This window comes from Excalfactoria chinensis, chromosome 6, assembly GCF_039878825.1.
Source record: "Excalfactoria chinensis isolate bCotChi1 chromosome 6, bCotChi1.hap2, whole genome shotgun sequence".
Lineage (NCBI taxonomy): Eukaryota > Metazoa > Chordata > Aves > Galliformes > Phasianidae > Excalfactoria > Excalfactoria chinensis.
Window position 1 is genome coordinate 2,475,908 of NC_092830.1, and position 23,805 is coordinate 2,499,712.

Consider the following 23,805-nt stretch of genomic DNA (forward strand, 5'->3'; position numbering starts at 1 on the left):
GTACCCTGTGCTGCCCCAGACAAAGTACTGTCAGCAGGCTGAAGAAGCTGATCCTCCCCTACTGCTCAGTGTTGGTGAGGCCGTACCTGGAATGCTGACTACAGGAGAGGTGCCTTTTCTTTCACAGACCCTTTCTCAGAGGGTCTGACAGTTCTAAATGTTTTTTGTTACTGAAGATACACAAAGGAAAGGTGACACGGTAGGGGTGTAAAGATGTCTATTTAAAATTAATCCCATACAAGGACAGTATTGTATATTTTTATCCAGCTAAGCAAACAAAAGAAATCACCTAAAAATAACCCTTACAGGAAATTAAGGTGTGTAATTAGTCCATCAGAGATAGTTACACATCTTGCCGTGTTCTTATAGAGCAGAGCTACAAATACAATGACAGTTGTGGTTAATCTGGAATCACTGTTGTTTTCCCCAAGATTTCTTGTTTTGCCTGCCATCTCAACATCGATTTGACCACTTCTGAAGCTCTCACATGGACAAATTTATTCAAATCCACACATAAAGAAGAGATGAGATGCCTACTCTGGGACTCTGATTTGGAAATGGCACCAAGTCATTTCTGAGCACCAGCTGAACAGACCAGGCAGCTTTAGTCAAGTTTGGCTGCCACTGTGCTTGAGGGAGAGCTTAGCAACACCCATTTGCTGTTCACTCCCAGGCTTTGTCATCTAGCGTGTCCTTCTGCAGATGTCCTCAACAGGACGAGGCATAGCCTGTGTCCTGGTTGGGCAATGGTCGTGGGAGGGTTCCTTCCACCCTGCCCTTGTACCAGGGCATAATTTTCCCATGGATAATGTGTTTATGCTTGGTTGTCTGCTCTTCCAGCCATGCTGTATTGTTTTTATGGCAGGAACTTAATCTGTAGCTGGACAACTGGGGAGAAGGGGAAAAAAAAAAGCAATCTGAGAAAAGGCATGAAATGAGAGTGGCTAAAATGTCACCTTGGTATTATTAAGTCAAATTAATCCCACATGTAATGCAATGAGTTTAATTGGAATTACACCATGGATTAGTGCAGCTATCACACTGTAACAGCTGTGTGGCTTCAGGAGTTGGTTGAACTCCTTGCTTCCTTGCTTCCTTTTATCTTTCCAGCTTCATTCCTTCACCTCCAAGTCATCCCTGCTCCTCCATTTGAGGAACTACATTTACTCTATTGTCTTTCATCTCTCTTTCGGGGTTTCCTCTTGTTTTGATCCTTATCCTACATATCTCAGGAGCCTGGCAAATTCTCACCATCTTTTTCCTTTAGTGGTTTCTTTCTTTCATAGCACCAGCATCTTTAAGGTCCAACCCAAGCCATTCTGTGATCTTAAGCTCTTCTGATCAGAAGGGCGGAGATGAAACAGGAATATATTTATGGTGATGGACACACTGGCAGTTGTGTGAGGAACAGGTACCAGCAGGCGCCCACAGTTGCCATGCTCAAAGTAACATCCACATATTGGAATTGGGGAGAGCTCTTGTTCTTTTGGAGATGATTAGAAGTCAGTTATCTCCTGCTTAGTGGGGAAACAGCCCCGTTTGCATAGTCATCTTCACAGCTGTGGGCTGGACTGATGGATGGATGGATGGGTAGGGACTAGGGAATGGGAGGAAGTGGTCAGAGAACAAGTGTAGTGCTGGATGGGGTTGTGCATCCCCGGGGTACATGGAAGAATCCGAGCCATCATGTGCAGAATTACATATCCACTGTGAGCATTTCTTCCTTTACCGCTGGCTTGCAGGTCATCCCAAGGGTGCTGTGTGGTTTCCCTCCACTGTGTCAGCCTGTCCTCTGGTTTGGCAAAGTCCTGGGCTCTGGGCTTTTTTTTAAACAGTGGAAAGTTCCATGGGCTAGCTGTGGATTTTCTGAACAGGCGTGGTATTCACCGATGGGTTTTACATGGCACTGGGCTCCTGTGCGCTTCTTCCCAGCCTTCTTAGCATTTCCAGAATGAACTGGGCCAGCACTGAGGGCCTGAACGCGGAGAGGACCGGCTTTTGGCAGTACTGTTATCCTTCAGACGTGATCCTGTGGCTGCTGACTTGTGTGGAGTCCCAGTCCTTCCCTTGGCTGTCCCACCTCGCAGTCACTGGCTGTGCAGGAGGCCTTCCCAGCACGGCGGTAGGGAGGACAAACCCCACCTTCTGTTCAGCGTTCAGAGAGACCTTTTTCTCTCGCGCGCCCCCTCTGCGTCCCCGCACCAAGCCGGCAAGAAGCCTTGCCGTGTGCCGGCGCCCCGTCTGGTAGCCCAGGCAAAACCAATAGGGAGCATCCGAAATAGTCACCCCGAGTTTATAAATAACCAGGCTTCGGGGAACGACAGATTTCCATCCCGCCTTGGCACGAAGGGCTTCCGTGCCGTGCCTCGCTCTGACGGACCACCCGCGCCAGGCAGAGCAGCGGTGCCAGCAGCGGTGCCAGCAGCGGTGCCAGCCGCTCCGCAACCCCACCGCCGCCGCCCCCCGCAGCGCTGCGGTCCCGGTCCGTGCCCGGCGGGAAGCGGGAGGCCGCGAGGGAGCGCCTTCCGAGCGCCCCGGGACCGCTCCTCCTCCGTCCCCCGCCACGTCGGTGGCTGCAGCGGGAGGAGGAGACGGAGGAGGGCTCAGGTCGGGAGGGGCCGGCCCGGGGCCGCGCTACGTGTCGCTGGAGCCCTTATAGCCCGCTGCTGCCCGCCGGGCCCTGCCCTGCCCCTCGCTGCCCGCCCGGCACCATGTTCGGCAGCCAGCAGACGGTAGGGCTGCGCTCCGCCGCGGGGTCGCTCTCTCGGGGCTCCCGGAGCCGACGGCCCCGCACGGCTCTCGGCGTCCCCGCGGAGCCCGGGTTGTGGGGACTGGGAGAGGGGTCGGTCTGTGGGCGGCAGCCCTCTGGGCATCGCGGCGTTCTCGTGGCCGGCTGGAGGCGCGCTCCGAGCGGCTCCTCCGTTCGCCCCCGCAGGGCAGGAGAACGATCTTCATCAGCCGGGCCGCGGCCGATCTTTGTTCCCTGCTGTCAAAGGGATGCTGACTGCCTGACAGCTGTGGGCGGAACGCCGTGCGCCGGCCTGCCCGGAGAGCGACAGAATAGGGCTCGCTGATCCCGGGGCTTTGCGGTGGGTCCCCGTCAGCGATGTGGGCTACCGGTGGGGGCGGCTGCGGCTGGGCGCCGTAGCGCTGCGGTGGGAGATGGCACGTGTGGCACGTGGGTGGTGTCGGTGAGCTCAGAGCGCGGGACGGCCGTGCTGGTCCGGAGGTTCTGCTGCAAAAGGGAGAAGCGTGCTCTGTCAGCACAGCCCTTCTTTTTCTCCTTCCTTAGCCTGCTTCTTTCCGTCCTCCTTTCCTGTTAAAATCCCAGTTGCTACCACTTCTTCATGGTGTGGGTGATGCGTTCGTCTTCCTCCTGCAGGAGCTGAGGCTTTTCAGGTACGCTCCGGGGTGAGAATGGATTCTTCCAGTTTAATTCACTGCCCGCTGACACGTCAGAAATGGGTTTGGTAGGTGACACTGCTTGGCTGCCCACCGTAGAAAGGCAGAGTGGTGCAGCTACGAGGTGAGCTGGCGTGACACGACTGCACTCCCCATTTTCTACGCTGAGTGCCCATAAGCCCGCTACTTATAACATGTATTCACCCTGCACGGTGCATGCAGTTTGAGGTTATTTTCACCTAGCAGCCATTTGTTAATGTGAGGTTATGGTGAGATGCAAAGAAGAAAGCTTCACATTTTTGATCTTTGCATGTGTTACCTTTAAAAATCAGTAAGGCCCCTCGGCTCTGGATATGACCCAGCACTCGATAAGGGGAATCTTTCTTTTGCTGGTAATATGGTGGCACTCCCTTTGTTTCTGCCTGGGACACCGTAGAAGGCATGAAGATCTCCCTGTGCCTGAGTTTCCTTCAGTTCAAAGAGCTCGTTGACAGGGGGCAGTGCTTATTCCCGACCCCTCTCACAGGTGACTTTTGGAGAGAAAGAACAATCTTTAATGGCGACCTTATATAAGCCTCCTGTGTGCCCATATGGTGAAATCTTACTCCGAGGAATAAACGTGCCTTAAAGTAATTGCAGTGAGTAACATGGAGCTGTGGAACAGCCCTCATTTATTACACAGTGCAGCATTCATGGCTGAGTAGTTCTTTCAGTCCTGACGAAAGAGCAGCTTGTTCTCCCTACACCTGCGGCACCGCAGGTATTTCCTCTGCTTGGTTCCCCTCTGCACTGAGTGTTCTTACAGCAAGCAGAAGGACACAGGCAGTGCAGTGTGCCCCAGGAGGCAGGCCCAGCCCACAGGCACAGCTGTGTCCTTAGGGACCATCTGCTTGCCAGGGCAACCGGCTGCACATCTCACTCCTTCAACAAAACACCAGTGTGTGGAAAGTGCAGCTCAAAATTCCTTGTGGAATCGAGGTGCTTGGTAAGCATGCAGGAGACTTGGCTGAGCACAGCTGGGAGCATCACGCGTGGGACAAGGCAGTGCTGGGCATAGAGCGGGTGTCCAGGTTTCTCCTTGGATATCTTCACAGATGCTGTGGGCAGAATGAAAGCCCCTAGTGAAACCTCCTTCTTTGGGCTAAGTGCTGCAGCCTTGTCATCTGCAGGCGCTGTGAGGGTGCCTCCAGCAGCTGAGTGATGTGGCACGCAGCATCCTCTGGCTTCATGAAGGAACTCTTCCAGTAGCCCAGCAGATCCCAAAGCTGTACCTTCTGAAGGCTCACTTTTGCTTGCATGGGGCTTACTTGTGCAAGTTACGGACCCTTATTTAAAGGTAAATTAACATGTAAAAAGGATTGTGATCTTGTGATCTTTTTATCAGTTTACTTAAATTAAAAAAAAAAAAAAAAAAAAAAAAAGGGAAAAACCTGCAAGATTAGATGACAGCACTGAGGAAATATGAAGAAAGGGTCATTTTTTGTGCCTAAGAACTGTTTTCATGTTGAAAAAATTACAGCCACAGGGCAGAGTTCAGACGAACTGTGGTATCACAAGCCGTGCTGTAATGTTTGTACAGCTTTATCGTTCTGGTTGGGAACCAATGTGAAATAAGCAAAAAGAGGTTGTAAAAGTTCTTTTGTCTGCTTGTTTTTTTACTCCTGCCTTAAACGTAAAGAAATCAACTGAGGGATCTTCGTACACTTCTAAGGGTGTTTATATTGAGAGCAGCCGTGCAGAGCTCGTTGAGCAGATGCTGAGGTTGGTGAAGTGGCACAGCTTGCCCTTGGTGCACCCATCAGGACTGGGCTTAGAGCTGCGATGTGCTTTCTGAAACACGCTTGTTGCACTATGATAGTAAGCAGTGACTGTGTCCTAATTGCTCGTTGCATGCTTAGGTTGCCTGATATTCCTTGCATTGTTTTATGTCACTTTTTTGATTTCTCTGGTCTTTGAAGTTCAAGGAGATGTCATGAGACTGTCACAGTATGTTGGTGCTTCAACTTTTGTTGTTTCTTACAGCTCTCTCTGTTTCTTTTCTAAATCCTGTGCTGTTAAATGTTCTCTTTTTGGTCTGTTTCTCTCGCCCTGCTGTTTCACTAACTTGTGCTGTTTTGCAGGGCTGCCAGCATGCCAGCCACTAGCTGTGAACCGCTCTCTGTCCTATGAAAGCAGCACTGTTCGTCTGGGGGAGTTTCATTCAAGAAAGGACAGAAAAAGTTGCAGGCTCCCAAATATGAATGGCTCTTTCTTTCCACGGGAGGTTGTTGAATCACCCAGGGGATGGGGAACAAAGTGATCAGTGTGGTCCAGCCCCAGGAGCTGCTTGCTGGGGATGGGCGGCTGTGCTTTTCTGCAGGGTGAGTGGTCCCTGCCTGAACGGCCCCGCCAGGTTTGTCGTTTTCCTTTCCATAGGGACAAGTGGCTTGTTTGTTCTCCTGCTGCCTGAACCCTGGATCAGTAGCATCCTGCCTCGTCTGTTCTTCAGGCAACACCAGTGAAGTCATGGAGAAGCTGCCAGCCAGTTACAGCCTGTGCCAAAACCCATCATTCAGGCATAGGTTTTCAGCTGCATGCATCTTGGGCACCTCCTGCAAGAGATTTCAGGCCATACAGGGAACAGTTTTGAAGACCCCGAGCTATCTAAGCATGTGCACTGCAGCTGCAAGTTAGATTTAGGTCACAAGGATTTTGTTTTTCCTCAGGATTTTTAGGAGAATATTGGCATACTTGCATATTTTGTACTGGGATGATGTTGATCCTGGAGGGTGTTTTTAAGTCGTCTTTAAAAATGAAAAGACCTTTTCTATCTGAAATCTGGTATTTTAGATAAACTTGCAGCTGTACATGCCCACAAAAGATAAGGGGTTTAGGGCCTGTGTTAATACTTCTCCAATGATATCTTCTGCCTTGAACTTTGATTGCAGTGCTCGTACACTTCGGTACTTTAAAAGCCCTTTCAGAGAAATGTCATGTGATTTGGGTTATTAGTTATTACTTTACTGTTAGCGTGAGTGTGGTGACTAACAATTAATCTCAGATTTAGCTCTGAATCACAGCTGTGGGAAGTGAGAAATAGCTCCTTAATGGCCTTGCAGCTTAGTCATTTTTAAGTGAAAATTTACTCAGTGTGCATCATTAGCAGAAGGAGGGAGGCAAAAAGAAGGAGGGCCAAAGAAACTGTTTGGATGTGTGTCATGAAACGGAATATTGGTGATGGGTGGATGGTTGGACTGGATGGTCTTGTAGGTCTTTTCCAACCTTGGTGATTCTGTGGAATCCAGGACGTTAGGGTTTGCCCATCAGGATAGTTCTGCTGCCAGTTGTGCAGCCTCTCATCCTTGTGGCACGGTCCTGTTTTGTTTGCTTATAGCTTGGCAGAGCTACAGCTGTTGGTGTTGAGAGTCTTATCAGCTGAGCAAGTGCCAAAGCATGCTGCCCTGTTTGAAGAGCAGAGCTTGGGAGGGAAGGCACCCTAAGTATTCTCTTTTTCTTAGTCCTACCCAGCCCTACCAATGGGCAGATCATCTGTTTGTGAAGATACAGAGGATGGGAAGAGAGACAGACTTGATTTTAAGGGAGGTGAACATGGAATGGGGGGGACAGTATTGCACCCAAGGGAACGGCATGTGGCTGTGCCATGGGAGGGGCAGGTGGGGGTGAGGGAAAGGCTGTGCCCCAGAGGGCAATGGGCATGGAATGGGCACGGCCCTGAGTGCCGGGGCTCAGAGTGCGCTGGGACACTGCTCTCAGAAATAGGGTTTGGATTTGGAGTGGTTCTCTGTAGAGCCAGGGGTGTGACTCAGTGACCCTTACGGATCCCTCTCAGCTAAGGGTGTTCTGTGATCGCATGCTTCTGTAGCAGCTGTATGGACTGGGTATGCAGGCAGGCCAGGAAGCCTTGATCCCAGAATCTCCAACCTGGAGAACAAGCTTTTGGAGCCTGGTTCATGCAGCTGGTGATGTAGGTGGCATGGCAAATGGTGTCCCAGTGAATGCAAGCTGTCACCTGGCTGGCAGCAGTGTGGCGGGGATTTAGGGGTGCTGAGCAAAGGAAAGACTGGTTTGGACACATCTACAGTCTCCAACAGCAGCCGCGTGTGGGGTGCATGGGAAAGGTTACAGCTGAGATTTATGTCCTGGTGTGTTGTCATCACAGCTCCCATCTGTGACCTGAGGTACCGGATGGTGCCTTGCAGCCTGGCAGTGCTTCATAGGCCTAATAATCCTCAATTCTTCAGTTTATCTAATGATTTTTTTTTTTCAAGCCAAGCGAACTCTTGGTGTGTCTGGCATCCAGTTCCATTGAACCGTGTCCTGTGTTGCAGTTCTGTCTGACTGTCCCTAACTATTTGCACTTTGCAAATGTTAGGTTTTGAAATAGAAAATGCCACTCTGAAGTCAAGGACGTGCAGACTGGATGACACCAGACCGAGGACTGGGCCCCAGATGAGGTGGGGATAGGTAGCGTTCGAGGTGGCACCGAGCCCCAAGCAGCCCAGACTCGTGTCTGGGAACAGAGCCTTTGTTGTGGAGAAAATCATAAGCCTGATGTGTTTTATGTCATTTTGCACATCCAGGACTGGTGGCAGGTGCTGCTAACGTGGTGGGAATGCTCAGGCCTCTTTCAGCCGCAGCCTGGTGCCATTGCTCTGGGGGCAAGTGGCCTTGAGTCCTTGGGTTTTGTCTTTTCAGCCCACTGCCTCAGTAGAGGAATGTAGAGGAATGGTGCAAGAGGACTGAATCTTTCATGGCAATAAGTATTTTAAAGCTTGGTGAAGCTTGACATGCCTGCAGATGTTCTGCAGCTCCCACTGCTTAGGAAGTTACTAAAGCTTCTTAGAAGTCACAGGACTCCTTTCCTGCAGGAATACAGCTGCTGTCTGTGGCAGCGTGGCTGAACTCTGATGGGCTCAGTTCAGCCTGTTCTGGTTGGGGCTGGAGGAGATCCTGCTTTCCTCAAGGAAGATGGTGTTGGTGTCTTACTCTTGTGCTCTTGGCCTCCGGGTAAAATCCAGTTGGGAACTCAGTGAGTAGGAGTACAGAGCTGCAGTTTTGTGTCAGAGCAGTGCCACCAGTTCAGCTTTTAAACAGTGATGTATCAGACTTACTTCTTGGGCTTGCAAACAAAAATGAGCTTGATGAAGGGGCACATTGCTCTGCCCTGTTGGCTCACAGTGCAAGCTGTCACAAGCCTCAGCTCTGAGCAGCAGAGCTCGTATTTTTAATCTTATAACTTGGAGCCCAGTAGAGCTCAAGGGATGATTGCCTGGTGCTGTATTGTGGCTTATACTTTGCTTGCAGGAATCATCATTATTTGATGTGTGAATCCTGACTGTTACCTACGCTGTGGCTGCGCAATTCCTTTCTTTGCAGTTTTCTCTACAATTAAATGGACATCTGTGGGTGTCCAGCCCCAAAACAGCGGTGCAGACATGACTTACGTTCCCTTGTTTTGCAAGAGGACCATTTTTTTATTGGCTGTGGTCACATGGGTCCATCAGATGTCTCAGCATCATCCAGAGCAGCCTTGTAGCACACATGGACATCAAAGCAAAGCATGTCTCCTCCTGTCATGCAGAACATAGTATTTGCAACGTACACATGAACCAAGCTGCTGAAATGGGTTAGTTTAGTGGAGGTAATTTAGTAGAACATGTATGTATAAGAAACAGGGAATTCACGAAAGGGCTTCTTGTTCAACATGTTATTTTTTCCAGCAGCTGTCAGGCTGCTCTGGCTGTGAAATACTTGCTCAACATGCAGATGTCCCTTTTGGAAAAAAGTTGGGAGTCATTTTTATTTTATAAGGCCAGTCCTGGCCTTCCAAGCTGGCTGTGGAGATGTGTGAGCACACAGTGACTCACTGGTTGTAGTGGGTCGAGGAAATTAGATTAGTGACATCATCTGTCCAGAGATATTAAAAACCAAATGTGTGTGGCTTCAGAGAGAGAGCTTTAATGCCCAGCCTGCTGCTTTGAAGTCATATTGTCATGAAATCAGCATGATTGAGAGGTGACAGGCGTGTGAGCTTGTGTATTGAGCCTGATTTTTGTTTAAAATTGTATAAAACCTGATTGTGTCCACCTCAAATGCACAGATGTACTAGAAGAAGAGTGTTTCAGCAGCGTTCAGAATTAGGCTCTTACTAAGAGCTCAGAAATTCCTATGTGTTAAGAAAAGAGCACTTTGGCTAGCCTTGCCTTGAAAACTATTTGTGTTAGCAAAGTTTAGCATTTCAAAGCATCTGCCTGCAAGCTGAAAGCCTGCTTGTTTCAGGTAGCTGGAGCTCTCTGCTGGGCCCCTGATGGTCTCTATGCTGGTCTCTATGCTACATTCCTGGCAGGGACAAGATGCTGTCGCAGCAGTGCCAGGACAAGCAAGAGCAAAAGCAGAGCTTGCCAAGGACCACGCATGGTCTGCTTGGCTCTGTGAGAGCACTGAAGAGCCTGGTCTGGAGGTTGGTGACCTGCTCGTGGCAGGGGGGTTGAATCTTTGAGGTCCTTTACAACCCAGGCCATTCTGCAGTTCCATGAAGAAGGATGGGAACCCAGTTCAGCAGTCTGCCTGGTGTGAGCAAATGCTGACACCCCCAGCAGGATATTTAGTGACCCAGTGCTGTGTTACTCAACTAAACCGTATTGTTTTGTAATATCTTTATGACTGCCTGAAGCTAGTGCTCTGTCCTCCAAGTCCAGCTGTGGCAGTGGGATCCTGGCACTTGAAGCAGGCAGAAATTTCCAGGGTAATGCTGGCTCTCTGGGGGTTTTTCCTGGGAAAGAATAGAGGCAGTTTTGAAACACTTCTCGTCGGAGCCCTTTTCAGTAAGTTATGCTGATGTTTGGGAAAAGTCAGTCGTTTTTAGGTTGCAGGAATTAAGTCAGGACTTCAGAAACTCTGAGGTTTCTCCATCTTCTTTGATTCTGATTGTAAAGGTGAACCATCAACAAGCAAAACCCCCCTCTTTGTGTTCTTCCTTCTTTTCTATATGGTAGGTTTTCTTTAATGCAGCAAATGACTCTCACACAGAAGGGTTTTTCCCTGTGGTGGTGATGGACTCTTCTTGTTGTCAGTGCACCCATTCTCAGGGGCAGCCATGGGAATTGCCCTGGAAGAAGAAATTTTCTACTTAAGTAATAGACCCAGAAACACAGTTTTTATGCGTTGAGTTCTGCTAACAAGACAAAAACATTATTTTTTATTTATTTATTTATTTTTTCATTAAGATGGCAGAAAGTAGGAGAGGGTTTTAAAACAAAGGTCTGTCCCTGTAGGCTTAAGAGTGTTTGATTTCAGATGATGTGCTGTGCAGCTGATGGCAAGGACTGGGGTTAGTGTGAGTCCTGCTGTTTCAGAAGTGTGGTGCTGGGGATGCCTTGCCTCTTTAGCAGTGAAATTGCTCGTAACATAGGAGCAAAACAGGAGGGATCTGGAACCAGCAGTTAGGAGTGTTCTGGAGTTAGAGTCACGGACTGGCTTGGGTTGAAAAGGACCTTGAAACCCACCCAGTTCCAACCCCTGCTGTCAGCAGGAATGCCACCCACATCTGGAATTGCTGCTGGGTTGCTTTCCCAAGCTCCAGGAGATGCCACTGTGAACAAAAAAACCTGCTCCAAGATGGGCATGGCGCAGATTTGCAGCAGCGTCTGCTTTAAAGATAATAACCTCATGATGTCAGCCAGGTAGGAGCGTGTTAGCACAGACGTTATCGTAGTCCCTGTCGTGCTGGCTAGATTGATGCCTTGCAGAACCTCATTGCAAGGAAATCAGCAGCGTGCTGCCGGGGTTCCTGCTGACACAGGCAGAAAAAGGGTGTAGAAAGGATATTTTGAGTGTGTGGGTTTCATTTCTCTGTGCTGAAACACCTGCCTCTTCTGTTGTTGTTTGCAGATAAATTGCAAAACTGCTGCTCTGCATGCTGGCGCACTGGAGGGCTGTGCGGTTATGGCTCGGGCATTGTGCTGTGCTGAGCAGCTTCTCTGCAGGGCTGAGCCGTGGTGGGCTGGCACAGGGGCAAGCTGGGCACTCACACCATGGTGCCAGACCACTGTGAGGAGTAAAGCTGCAACGTTTACCTTTGTGTGTTGTGAGCAGGGGTTATCTTGGTGGCTGTTACTTTCTACATGTGCTCGTTAGTCCTGCTTCAGGAGTCCAGACCCCTGGGGACAAGCACAAATTAAACCATATAAAAATATTAAAAAAGGCATAAAAAGAGGCTGATTCTGATGGTTTTATCTAAAGTGGAATATAAATTGGGTGTGAAGTTCTGAGTCTGGCAGATGATATCTCTGTGGTAGAAGTCGGATCTCTGCTGGGATGCTGGCCTCTGAGGGAGAAGAGGAAAGGAGGGTGTTACTTCTGTTATGGAATGATTCTCCCTTAGATTTTTAAGCAGACAGGGCCCTCTGTTGCCTGCAAACACCAACTTTCCAGTGAGTTTTTCTGCCTTTGCTGAATCGGGCTAAAATGTTAATGACTCAGAAAGCAGAGGAAAAAAAGGCTATTCTGCAAATAGGTTTAAAGGAGAACTTCTTTGTCTCCCATGCCTTTTTCTTTTCTTTCTCTTTTTTTTTAATCTTGTCAAAAAACCCTCTCTGACACATAAAATATGATCCCTTCCCTGCTGTGACTTCAGATGGAGAAATATTTACATAGCATGACACAAACTGTGGGAAAGCCCAGCCCTGCACCAAAGACTTGAGAGGGATGAACCTGCATTGAGCAGAATATGGCTAGGGGAGAAAATATTTCTGTGTTTGGAGTCCTGCTGGGACTTTTCCTTTCCCCTAACTGGCACCAATGGCAAATATTTTTCTCACTGTTAGGCCAGTTTTCTTCCCATTTTACCATGTTGGTTGTAGCATTTTCCTGTACAGCAAAGTTCTCAGCACTTGCTGCAATGGCTTATACTGATTTTCAATGAATGTACTTGTCTTTTCTGTCCTGGCTGAGATTTTCTGTTATGTGGAGTGCAGCAGGGTAACAAAAGCATTTTGTTTTGCTCTGTTCTCTTTAGGGATCAACCAATGTGGTTTACCAAGCCCATCATGTCAGCAGGAGTAAGCGAGGACAAGTTGTCGGTACCAGGGGTGGATTCCGTGGCTGCACGGTTTGGCTAACAGGTATTTTCACCCACATCACTGCACACACGAGAGCTGCATGGACAGATGTGTGGACAGATGGCTTGGAGGAGGTGATTTGGGGTCTGCAGGCAACACCAGCATTCCTTGTGAGCTGGTACAAGTTTGCAGAGTGACTGTAGAGGAACACAGCATCCCCTGGCAAAGTGAGGTGGTGCCCGTGGCAGCAGTTGCCCCTAAATAAGGCTTTTATAACTTTTGCAGCTGTTGCTGGGGCATCCACTTACTGGCTCCCTTGACTGAACACATGGAAAGCCCTACAGATTGCTCTTGGTGTTCCAAGCTGAGGAACCCTTGGCTCAAACTCACCCAGCCCCTGGCAGCAAAATGCACCCAAGATTGTCCAGAACCGCACTCAGAGATTTTCATCCCGGGTCAGTGGAAAGTTGATGGGGGCACATAGGTTTCCTGTGTTTCAGAAACCTTGTGAGTAGCAGAACAAGTTGGTCTTCTTGCCTGAAAAGGGAATGCAGACAGTGAATCGTGCCAGAACTGATTTCTTGCACAGCACTTCATGCATCTTCTGACCTGCTGCCTTTCTCTTCTTCTTGAAAAATAAACTCAAGATCTGGGGCCCAGGGAGCATTTATTTTTTCACACTGACTTTTACACAACTCCCTTTTTTGACACTTGTCCAGGTGTTTCTCTGCTTGTTAATTATTGCTATTCTCTTTGACTGACAGAAGATGTTGCAAGACATGAGTGGAAGGGTTTGTAAAGCCATTCTGACTCACCACATCAATGTGCTTGCTGAACACTGGAATAAAGCACATCTCTGTTTTGTTCTCCTCTTTGATCTTGGAAAGAAGGCCCGCATCTGATCTGTTTTAACACCATTTCTGAAGCCAAAACGTCCTATCCAAGGCAATTCCCTTCTTTATAGTATCAATTAAGTACCCTGTATGTGAAAAGTTCAAACTTATTTGACTGATGATTATTCTTTGAAGTATACAGTGGTGTCCTGTCCTAACTTCCTGCCCACTAACACCTAAGAGACCACGTGGGAGGACATTACACGGACTGTATAGATTAGATGTGTGAGTGGACAAAGCTGGGTTGGGATGCATCCACCTCACTTCGGATTGATGACTTTCTGCTGGTGCCCCCCAGCCATCCTGTTCCTGAGCCTCACTTTCAAACCAGAACCTCACTTTGCTGTCCCCAACAGGCCTTTCTGGAGCCGGTAAGACAACCATTGGCTTTGCTCTGGAAGAGTACTTGGTCTCTCATGGCATCCCCTGCTATTCCCTGGACGGCGATAATGTTCGGCATGGCTTGAATAAAAACCTGGGCTTCTCAGCTGGGGACCGCGAGGAGAATATCCGCCGCATCGCAGAGGTGGCCAGGTTGTTTGCTGACGCTGGGCTTGTCTGCATAACTAGCTTCATTTCTCCTTTCTCAAAGGTAAGCTGTGTGCATCATATTCCGCTCTTGGCTGAGCTGCTTTGATCTCATGAGCGCTCCTGGGAAAGATGAGTTCATGTAGAGGACCTTCTATGTGTGCCACCAGATGCTCCCGTGTCTTCTCTATTCTGTGCACAAAACTAAACACCATCAGTAGTTTTCTGGAGTGCCGTTTGGCAATGATCTTGCTTTTAATTGCATTCAGAATTGGTTAAAAGCTCAGTGACATTCGAAATCTCATTGTGTAGGCTCCTACTGATAACCTTGTAGGGAGAAGAAGCATAAAATCAGTAGCCTGTCATGGTGCCATCAATATTCTATTTGAAGAGGTTATTGTATTTTTGTGCTTCCTGAGAATACCAAATGTCTGACAGTATCAAGCCAACGCAAACAGTTGCTTCTTTAACACAGAGCGGATAATTATTCACATCCTAATTTTGGCTGTCCTACTTAATGGAGAGGTCTTCTAAAGTAACTTCAAAGGAAAAGGGGTAACGGGAATAAAAGTGCTTATTAAAATAGGTTTTAATTGAATAAATCTATACCAGAAAGTGATTTACCTCTGTCAAACTTCAGGAAACATCAGGGCGTAGGAAGGTGCTCATTGCAATGCAGCACAAACCATTTCCCCTCCTTTCTTCTCACAGGACCGTCAGAATGCACGGAAAATTCATGAGGCTGCTGGGTTGCCTTTCTTTGAAATCTTTGTCGATGCTCCTCTAAATATTTGTGAAAGCAGAGATGTGAAGGGCCTGTACAAAAAGGCAAGAGCCGGAGAGATCAAAGGTATGGAAGAATGAGCTCTTAGTTTGCCTTTTGCTTTCCAAAGCTTTAGATAGCTAATCTTTGCAGCTCTGCGTGTAGAAAATCTTGAGGTCGGTTCATAAAGGCTCTTTGTGGCACACAGGGGTATCGTGTTTCCCTAATCTCACTGTCACAAGTGTCACTTACAGTGCTGAGTATGGCTGAATGCTCGTTGGTTGTTTGTGTAGTGTGGACTCTAGGACATGGAGTATTACATTAAATATGTTTGGTTTGGGTTTAATTGTCAATAGGATTCACAGGGATTGACTCAGACTATGAGAAGCCGGAATCTCCTGAACTGGTGCTGAAGACGAACATTGCCTCAGTGTCTGAATGCATCCAACAGGTCGTGGAGCTCCTGCAAACACAAGTAGGTCACTTATTTTTACCATCACCACTGTCAGCCTGTAAATCTGACTTCACATTCTGGGTTCTTGGGGTGCATTTACAAACCAGCATTACCGTTGCTCTCTCTCTCTTTCAGAACATTGTGCCCTGTGCATCAGTTAAGGATGTTTTTGAGCTATTTGTACCCCAGAATAAACTTGATGCTGTCCGAGCTGAAGCAAATGCGTTGCCATCCGTGGAAATCACAAAGGTATGGTCTTGTCAGAATGCTGTGCTCAGTCCTTCTGCTGCTCGAAGGGCAGAAGCTTTGTTCAGTGCCTTGTTCGTACAATAGTGGAATGGTTAGGGTTGGAAAGGATCTTAAATCCCATCCAGTTCCGACCGCTGTCATGAGCAAAAACACCTCCCACTAGATCAGGCTGCTCAGGGCCCCTTCCAGCCTGGCCTTGAGCGCCTCCATGGATAAGGCATCCGCAGCTTCTCTGGGTGTCACCACCTGTCCCAGAGCCTCACTGCTGTCTGAGTACAGAATATCCTCCCAACGTGTGATCTAAGCCATCACACCGACACGCAGCACCACTTTTCCCCTTTATTCATCCTTTATTTAATGCAGTGAGACTGCTTTCACAGCAGAAGGGAGGGAAAAGCAGAATGACTTGGTGACAGAGCCATCTGGGTTTGTTTTGTAGCTGGATCTGCAGTGGGTACAAGTGCTGAGCGAAGGCTGGGCCACGCCACTGAAGGGCTTCATGCGTGAGGCAGAGTACCTGCAGGTCATCCATTTCGGCACGCTGCTGAACGGTATGGGCCCACCTTCGTGTTCACTCTGTATGTATGTATACAACATACGTATGTGTGACTCATACCGTGCTTTGTTCTCCTGGGGTAAATAAAGATGCAAACTTCAAACCAGGGGAGGCTGTATTTCAAGTGGGAGCAGGGGGCAGCTGCTCCTTGGAAATGAGGCCAGAGTCTGATTTTGCTTTCTTTTTTTTTTCTTATTTTCATATTTCCCCATTACCTTACTCTAAAATAAATCAGATTTAGCTATTAATTAGCTTTAATTAGCCAGGGGTCTTTTTGTCTCTGGAAGAGGCAAATATACTCAGGCAGTGCAGATCAGTTCCTGAGTCTGGTGTGGTAGATCTTTGTGTCCCAGGTCTCAGATAGAGATGCAATTCCCATGCACGTGGTGCAGACATTGGGTTTTACACCCAGCAGAGGTCTCTAGCCTCAGGGGTTCAGGATCTTGTTGCAGAGTGTCCTTTGGGGAGTCTTGCCCTCCTCGAGGACGCTGATACTGCCATGGTCATGCAGGGCTGCAGCTTGATGCTGGGTTTGGGCGCTGCACATGACGTGCAAAGGCAGTGCTCAGCTCAGGATGGTCTGCACTTGGCAGAGCAGGGTCTGCAAGTGGGCATCTGGAGCAGTTCTCACATGTTCTTGTAGCTTTTTTCACACTTTGAGGAGCAAATCTGCGCTGAGGTTTTCACTGAGTTGCTTTGATTCTGCAGACTGTAATGGGTGCCTGTGAGTGTTAATTATCTTAATTATATTTTTGTTCTCCCAGGAAAGAATCCCTCTGTAGCTGGTATGTATATAACTATCCTTAGGTTATATGGAAATCACTACAATTAGAGTTTCTGCTATAATGTTTTTGCTATTGAAATGATGAAGTCTGGACACAAGCACATCTTGTTTATGATTCAGCTGTTTACCCTGCATCCTACTGACCGGTCCTAACGAAAATCCCACTCATTTTGTAATCATTCACCTCCACTGGAGTGACTTTTATTAGCATTTTGCATTTGGAAGTGTAGCACGGAGATCCTCAGCTTTGGCGTCGTTTCTGGGTTTCATAATCCAGCTTTTTCCACACTGACTTTATTGACTGATCACTGGTTGGTTATATATAAAATAGATGTAATATTTAAATAAATATTTAAATAAATAATAACATATTTAGTAAGATTATTCAATTAACTTCATAGATTTGATTGTTTGATTGGTTCATATGTGACAGTCGTTATGGGTACCCAATTACTCATCAAGGTGCTTGAAAATTGCTGCTTGTCAAATGAATGACGTCTGCTCATGAATTAAAGCAAATGGAAACATTTAAAAAAGATTAAACAAAAAAGTCAAAATCCTCCAATTAAGAATCTCAGGTGTCCAGTGTGATTTCTGTCAGATCCAAGCAAAGTGAATCAGTGATTGATGATCTGTTTGTTCTTGTTTGTGAATGGCAACTCATGAAAGAGACTGATCTCAGTGCGCTAATGCTGGTGGGTCCAAGTAGAAGAGGTCTGAGTGGAGGCTGTTGTCCTGGAAGAGGATACGAGGGTTATAGCCAGGGCTGTGATCACCAAGAGCATTGACACTCTGCAGGGACTTTAAAACAACTAACTGGAAAAGGACAAATCTTTCTGGGAGAAAAAGAGAGCAATGAGATGCTCCAGGTGTCCTTGGGACATCTCTGATGCTGAGAAAAGGAGCTTTCTTTGCCCACTAATGTTGGCATTTGTTAATAGCACAGAGCAGGAAATGGGCATTGAATAAATTCATGTCACTGGTGATGAGTCCCTGAGATAATGGTAGAAAACTTGGCCTTCCTCGCCAACGAGAGAATTTGTGCCTCTGAATGCCTCAGTGCACCCCAGTCTCTCCCACTAACCCTCTGTAGTCCATCCCAAGTGCCAAGAGGATGCTGCTTTAGGTCTTTGGAGAACGCTGACACCCACCCTTCTCTTTGCAGACGGTGTCGTCAACCTGAGCATCCCCATTGTGCTACCAATCTCAACGGAGGACAAGCAGAGGCTGGACGGCTGCAGGGCGCTGGCGCTCAGCTACGCGGGTCGCAGGGTGGCCATCCTTAGGGACCCTGAGTACTTTGAGCACAGGAAGGAAGAGCGCTGCGCCCGCATCTGGGGCACCACCTGTGCCAAGCACCCACACGTCAAGGTGGGTCGGTCCCATCCCTGCTGCTGGAAACCTGGGCAGGGTCAGAGGTGTGCACAGGAGAGCCAAACCTTTCGAGGGTTTCCATGTTGTTAGCCCTTCAGGCCTAGCTCCTCTTGGAGGGTCATGCTTCTCAAGCACGCAGGAAGACCGAATGCTTAGGCTTACATGCAGTCGGGTAATAAATGATTCAGTGAGACAGTGATCATGCTGCTAAGGAGTTGCTGCTTTCATTTCCTCATCTTTACTGGTATACCAACAGCCAAATGTTTTGAGCACAGCCAGCAGCTCAAGGACTTTCTGAACCTGGGGGTGTGATGATTTCCTAGAATCATAGAATCATTAGGATTGGAAAAGACCACGAAGACCATCTAGTCCACCAGCAGCCCATCACCACCATACCCACTAAACAAGCTGTGTTACTCATTACCACATCTACCCTGTCCTTGAGAACCTCCAAGGATGGTGATTCCACCACCTCCCTGAGTAGCTTATTCTAGTGACTGGACCACTCTTTCTGACAAGAGTGATGCTATCAAACACTGACACCGCTGACCCCAGGCTGTGCTCCTTTTAGCTACAGTCTACTCCTCGATTTGCCTGTCTCAAAGCCAGCAAAGGGGTTGTTCCTGATAGTAAATGAGTTCCCATCTTTCTCACTGTCATGAAGCGAGGGACTGTTCCAGGTTACGCCAAGTGACTTAAACTTCAAAGGCCAAAGCAGTGCTAATTCTTTTCCTCCAACTTCAATTAAATATTTAGCAGAAGTTGCTCTCATGAAACAGGCCACTTTTTAGGTTAGTTGTGAAAGTATAAAGATGCCATCGGTGGTGAGGAAAGCAGCTGTGACAGTGCATTAAGGCAAATTTGAGGATCTCATGCAAGGCCTTGTGGTGCAATCCTAAGTGGGTCAGCGCAGGGTCAGGAGCCTCATTATTGCAGCTGAGGGAGATTTCGTTAAGTGGTGGGGCTGTGTACTCCCATAGCTGTGCCCCAGGTGGGAAACAGCATTTCCAGCACTGGATGGAACGGAGGGTGGATGACACCGTGGTGTTACCATCACCAGAGTGCTGCTTGCAGAGGGAAGGCTTTGCAGGAGCAAGGGTTGAGGTGGAAGAAGGGCTGTGCTCCCCCCTGGGCTGCAGAGGGGGGCACAGCACGCAGCTGGGTGTGGTGGTGCAGTCACTGGTGCCTTGCCATTTTTGGTGGTAGTTTTGACCTACAGTATGTGGAGGGAGAAAGGAGGATCACTCTGCAAGCAGAGCCGTGCCCGATGTGCTTCGGGGGAGGCTGGGAAATGAGAGAGGGGGCTTTTTGCCATCCTGATAATACACGTGTAATTCACAGATGGTGATGGAGAGTGGAGACTGGCTGGTGGGGGGAGACCTCGTCGTGCTGGAAAAGATCTGTTGGAACGATGGGCTGGACCAGTACCGCCTGACACCGCTCCAGCTCAAGCAGAAGTTCAGAGAAATGAATGCTGGTGAGTGCCCTGGGTTGGCACCCGTGCCACCACTCCCACTGCCAGGAATTTTCACAATCGGTGCTGTTATTTTGCAAGTGCCACCGGGTCCGACTTCACACTGCATCATCAGAACCCCACAGCAGAGCACAGACCTTTTGTGGCCTGCAGCTGCGTCATTTCAGACTGGAATATTTCGGGGGAGTGTTTCTAAGGGGGTTCTGCTCAAGGGGGTAGGCTGAGATGTAGGAAGTATTGTGCACCCTGAGGTCAATTGCTTCCTTGCCAGTTCCTGTTTCTGAGCACCAGAGGTGTCTGTGTGGACAGCCCTGGCCAAGGAGCATTTCTGCAGAGTGCAGCTGTAGGTGGAGCAGCCAAATCTGGGATCTCTGTTCTGTAGCTCTGGCATTATAATTAGAGCCATAAATCTTCTGTTGTACTTGACAGCTCAGGCTCTTTCTCATCTCTGCCACCCCAGACACAGCCTTTGTAGTGCTCCTGCAGGATCAGTGCATTAGGGCTAATTAGGTTTCATGTGCTAAATATGATGTTAACTCTTTACACCCTCTCCTGCCACACTGTGCAGTGCCACAGCGCCCCAGCAGCAGATCCCAACCCCCTACACACTTGTTTCATTGCTGTGTTCAGAGGGGAAGAGGGTGTTGGCCCTTGTGAAGATGACATTGTGAGGTTGCAGAGGTGACAGATTACTTAAGGAGCCAGGAAACTCCTCAGGGATTTGTATTTGTGTCCAGTGCCAAACAGAAACAAGGCAGAATTGCTGATGGGACTAAAATCTGCCCCAAAGGAAGGATATGCAGTGAAAATAAATGTGACAGAGCAATCCAGAACTTGTGTATTTAAGGTCTGTTTCATGTGAAGATAGGACAGCAGGTCTGTGCCTGTCTCCTGACTGTGTCAAAATGTACTGAGCATTTAAAAGAGGCAGAGCAGAGTGAAGCTCAGCGCAGGCCTGTGACCCTCTCACTTTCCTGTTTCAGATGCTGTTTTTGCATTCCAGCTGCGCAACCCTGTGCACAACGGGCATGCCCTGCTCATGCAGGACACACGGCGCCAGCTCCTGCAGAGGGGCTACAAAAACCCCGTGCTGCTCCTGCACCCTCTGGGTGGGTGGACCAAGGATGACGACGTTCCTCTGGAGTGGCGGATGAAGCAGCACGCAGCGGTGCTTGAGGAGCACGTCCTGGACCCCAAATCCACTGTTGTTGCCATCTTCCCTTCTCCCATGCTCTACGCTGGCCCCACAGAGGTAAGGTAGCTGTTGGATGCTTGCCGATAGGCCGTGTCTTTGTGCATTCAAATAGCAAATTGCTTCCTCTGCTCACTGTCGCGCTGGGACAAAATTGGTTCCAGTGCTGGCACTTCCCACTGACACACGTGTCCACAGAAAAGCTGAGATGTTGCCCCAGGTCCACGCAGTGAGAGATGAATCTGTGTGTGCTGACATGAGAAGTGGTTTGGCTGCTCCTATCTCCGCCGTCCTTCCCTGCTGCACACGAGGTCTGGCTGGCCAGGAGCTCCCTGCAGTCAGGGCTGTTGTGCTCAGCACTCCCTGTCTCTCCTTCCCAGGTGCAGTGGCACTGCCGGGCTCGCATGATCGCAGGCGCCAATTTCTACATCGTGGGGCGCGATCCTGCAGGCATGCCTCACCCCGAGACCAAGAAGGACCTGTATGAGCCCACGCAGGGAGGGAAGGTGCTCAGCATGGCACCGGGACTGACGTCAGTGGAGATCATCCCGTTCCGTGTAGCGGCTTACAACAAAGTGAAGCGAGCTATGGATTTTTATGATCCAAAAAGGTAATGTGAGCACCGCAGTCTTCTTTAGCCTACGCAGCTGCTGGGGAGGCATCTCACCACAACTATGCTGCTGCTGATAGGAACCTCAGCATGGGATGTTGCTGGTGGGGAGGTGGCAATGGGAGCTTGCAGCTGCATTCCTGGCAGGGCTGAATGGCTGCTCTGGGACAGCTCGGGCTACTTGGCTGACCTCACCTGTTCTCTGTTTTGCTGTAGACACGATGATTTTGACTTCATCTCAGGAACGCGCATGAGGAAGCTCGCTCGTGAAGGGGAAAACCCACCAGATGGCTTCATGGCCCCCAAAGCTTGGAAAGTGCTAACTGAGTACTACCAATCTCTGGAAAAAAAGAATTAACTCTGCTTCTCCTCCTAGGAATACTTGTATTAAGAGTGAGCGATGATTGATTGATTCCCTATGATAGAGATCAGCTACATGGCATTTTCACTATTCTGACTTGTGGGACTTTCCTGCCCGGATCAGAGTAGTTTTTAATAATCAGAAATACTTTGAACTGAGTCCTCCTCCCCTCAGAGCTGGAGGAGGAGGGCAGCTGGCCCTTTGCTCCCAGGCTGGTGCAGCTCCAGGATGCCTGCCGCAGTGTTGGATGGGGCCAGCTGGCTCATTTGGTGCTGCTGGGGACACTGGGGCTAATCTGTGCACCTGCATGGAGCAGAAGCAATGAAGTGTCCTGCCTTTACTCCTTGCCCAGTGCTGCCCCAGGAGAGGGAGCAAGGAATGGTTGCTGCTGGCCCTCAGTGCTTGGATCCATTAGCTGCTCTTGAGGTCGTGCCTTAGACAACATTTGCTAACAGTGAGACTTTTTAGTGCCTTTTTATAAACAGCCTCGTTGCTGAGTCAGTGCCTCACCATTCTTTTCTTCCTCCTGCTTGCCTCCTCCAGTGAAAACTGGGTCTGATCCTGGTGCTCTAAGCTCGCTTCCCATGGGGACACTGGGACTCCCTGCGCTCATAGCCCAGTGGGCACCGTGGCAGCTGTGCAGGGCACCACACAGCTCAGACAGCTGAGAAGATGCTTGACCGCACAGGACAGTGCGAAGGGCCGAGTTGGGGCTGCCTCTGCCTGCTGGAAAGCTCCTGCAGTGCTACGCTGGTTTTCCCCTGCCACGGACTTTGCCGTCACACCTTGTGCCTTCCCTCTGACTCGTGCTGCCATGACGTTGGGAAGGGCGAGCTCTCCCTGACCGCCACACTGGGATGGGAGGATGTAGCAGAGGGAAGGCAGCTGTGCAAGCGCTACCACCAGGTTTTGTGGCCTTTGCAGACATCCACTTCAGTCAGTTCCCCAGGGCCACTCAGCGTGGGTTTCACAGGAACTGCTCCGTGTGCCTTCATTAATGACAAATGGGTCCATGCTCAGCAAGAACAGCTCTGGTTCTGCTGCTGACTGCACGTCGAACAACGCTGCAACTTCAGACTGTTTTGCTGTGGCCATGGTGCAGTATCCAAGCCTTCATATGCAATTGGGAATATATTCATAAGAAGTGTTTTATTTTCCACTCGTCACCTGATGTTGTGTTGGCTTTTTTTTTTGGTGTTTTTGTGTGTGTGTGTGTAATCTTTCTATGTACTCAAAGGGAAGAACAAGAAGCTGCTATACCTCAGTGTCGTGCTGCAGCCACCCTGGCAGTAGCCGAGAGCACACAAGCACCAGTGCCTTCCACACACACACAGGCCCTCTGGCAGGGACCTGGAAGACAAAAGCAAGATGCCAATGTTTAATTGCAATGTTGGCCATTTTGAAGCAGCAGTTAAGGCTGTTGCCTCTCATCCCAAAAGAATCAAGCAATGCAAGACAATGTATTTAATCCAGACGGTCACAGCAAAAGGCAATTGTTGTATTGTTCTTTTAAAATAGCGTAATATGCCAATTACCTCTGATTAAAATAATGTGGACTAGGGTTTTTTTAGTGTATTTATTAAAGACATGAGACTAGAATTTGTACCTCAACGGATGCATCTCCTGATCTAATATATTCTGACCTTGATACTCTGAGACACTCACTTTTAGTACAAATAAATATTTATATGTGTAAACCAATGCTTGCATTGTGATTGTTGGCTTATGTAGGTGGATGAGGCGCATTCAGCAGCACTAAGCGCTGCCTGCTGCTCCCACACCACCAGCACCCCTTGAGGTGAGTTTCCCACTGAGGGGGTTTCCCATCTCCAAACCTCACTCCAATAAGGCTGTAAAGCAGCAGCATTTGCAGAATTCAGACACACACTCGTTAAGGTCACACACTTGCACAAATCCTGCAGTATCACCAGGCTCCCTGGCAAGCTGTTGGGGTGTCCAAGGAGGAGTCCTTGGAGAAGTGAGAATGGCTGAGCTGCAGGAACTATCCCTTGGGGCAACTGATCACCCCATGTGACCCCCCGTCCATCTTGTAAGCCCACAGGATGCATTACAGGCACCTGGTAAAGGCAAGATGAGGCAGAATGC

At 48.9% G+C, this 23,805-nt stretch overlaps 1 protein-coding gene across 2 annotated transcripts; it reads left to right on the forward strand.

Annotated features, from left to right (window-relative positions):
* On the forward strand, positions 1-23,565 carry PAPSS2 (3'-phosphoadenosine 5'-phosphosulfate synthase 2). Of its 2 annotated transcripts, XM_072340922.1 has the most exons (13): positions 1-2,732; positions 12,419-12,524; positions 13,711-13,946; positions 14,594-14,732; positions 15,002-15,120; positions 15,235-15,348; positions 15,788-15,899; positions 17,854-18,059; positions 19,404-19,539; positions 20,520-20,788; positions 21,109-21,338; positions 21,555-21,731; positions 22,243-23,563. In XM_072340922.1, exons 1-12 carry the CDS (start codon positions 2,712-2,714, stop codon positions 21,694-21,696), a joined length of 1,830 nt encoding a protein of 609 aa, XP_072197023.1. In that variant the 5' UTR covers positions 1-2,711; the 3' UTR covers positions 21,697-21,731; positions 22,243-23,563. The 2 variants fall into 2 exon arrangements, with proteins under 2 accessions (XP_072197023.1, XP_072197024.1); XM_072340923.1 differs by having other exon boundaries at positions 2,403-2,732; positions 21,555-23,565.
* Positions 23,566-23,805: the final 240 nt, after the last annotated feature.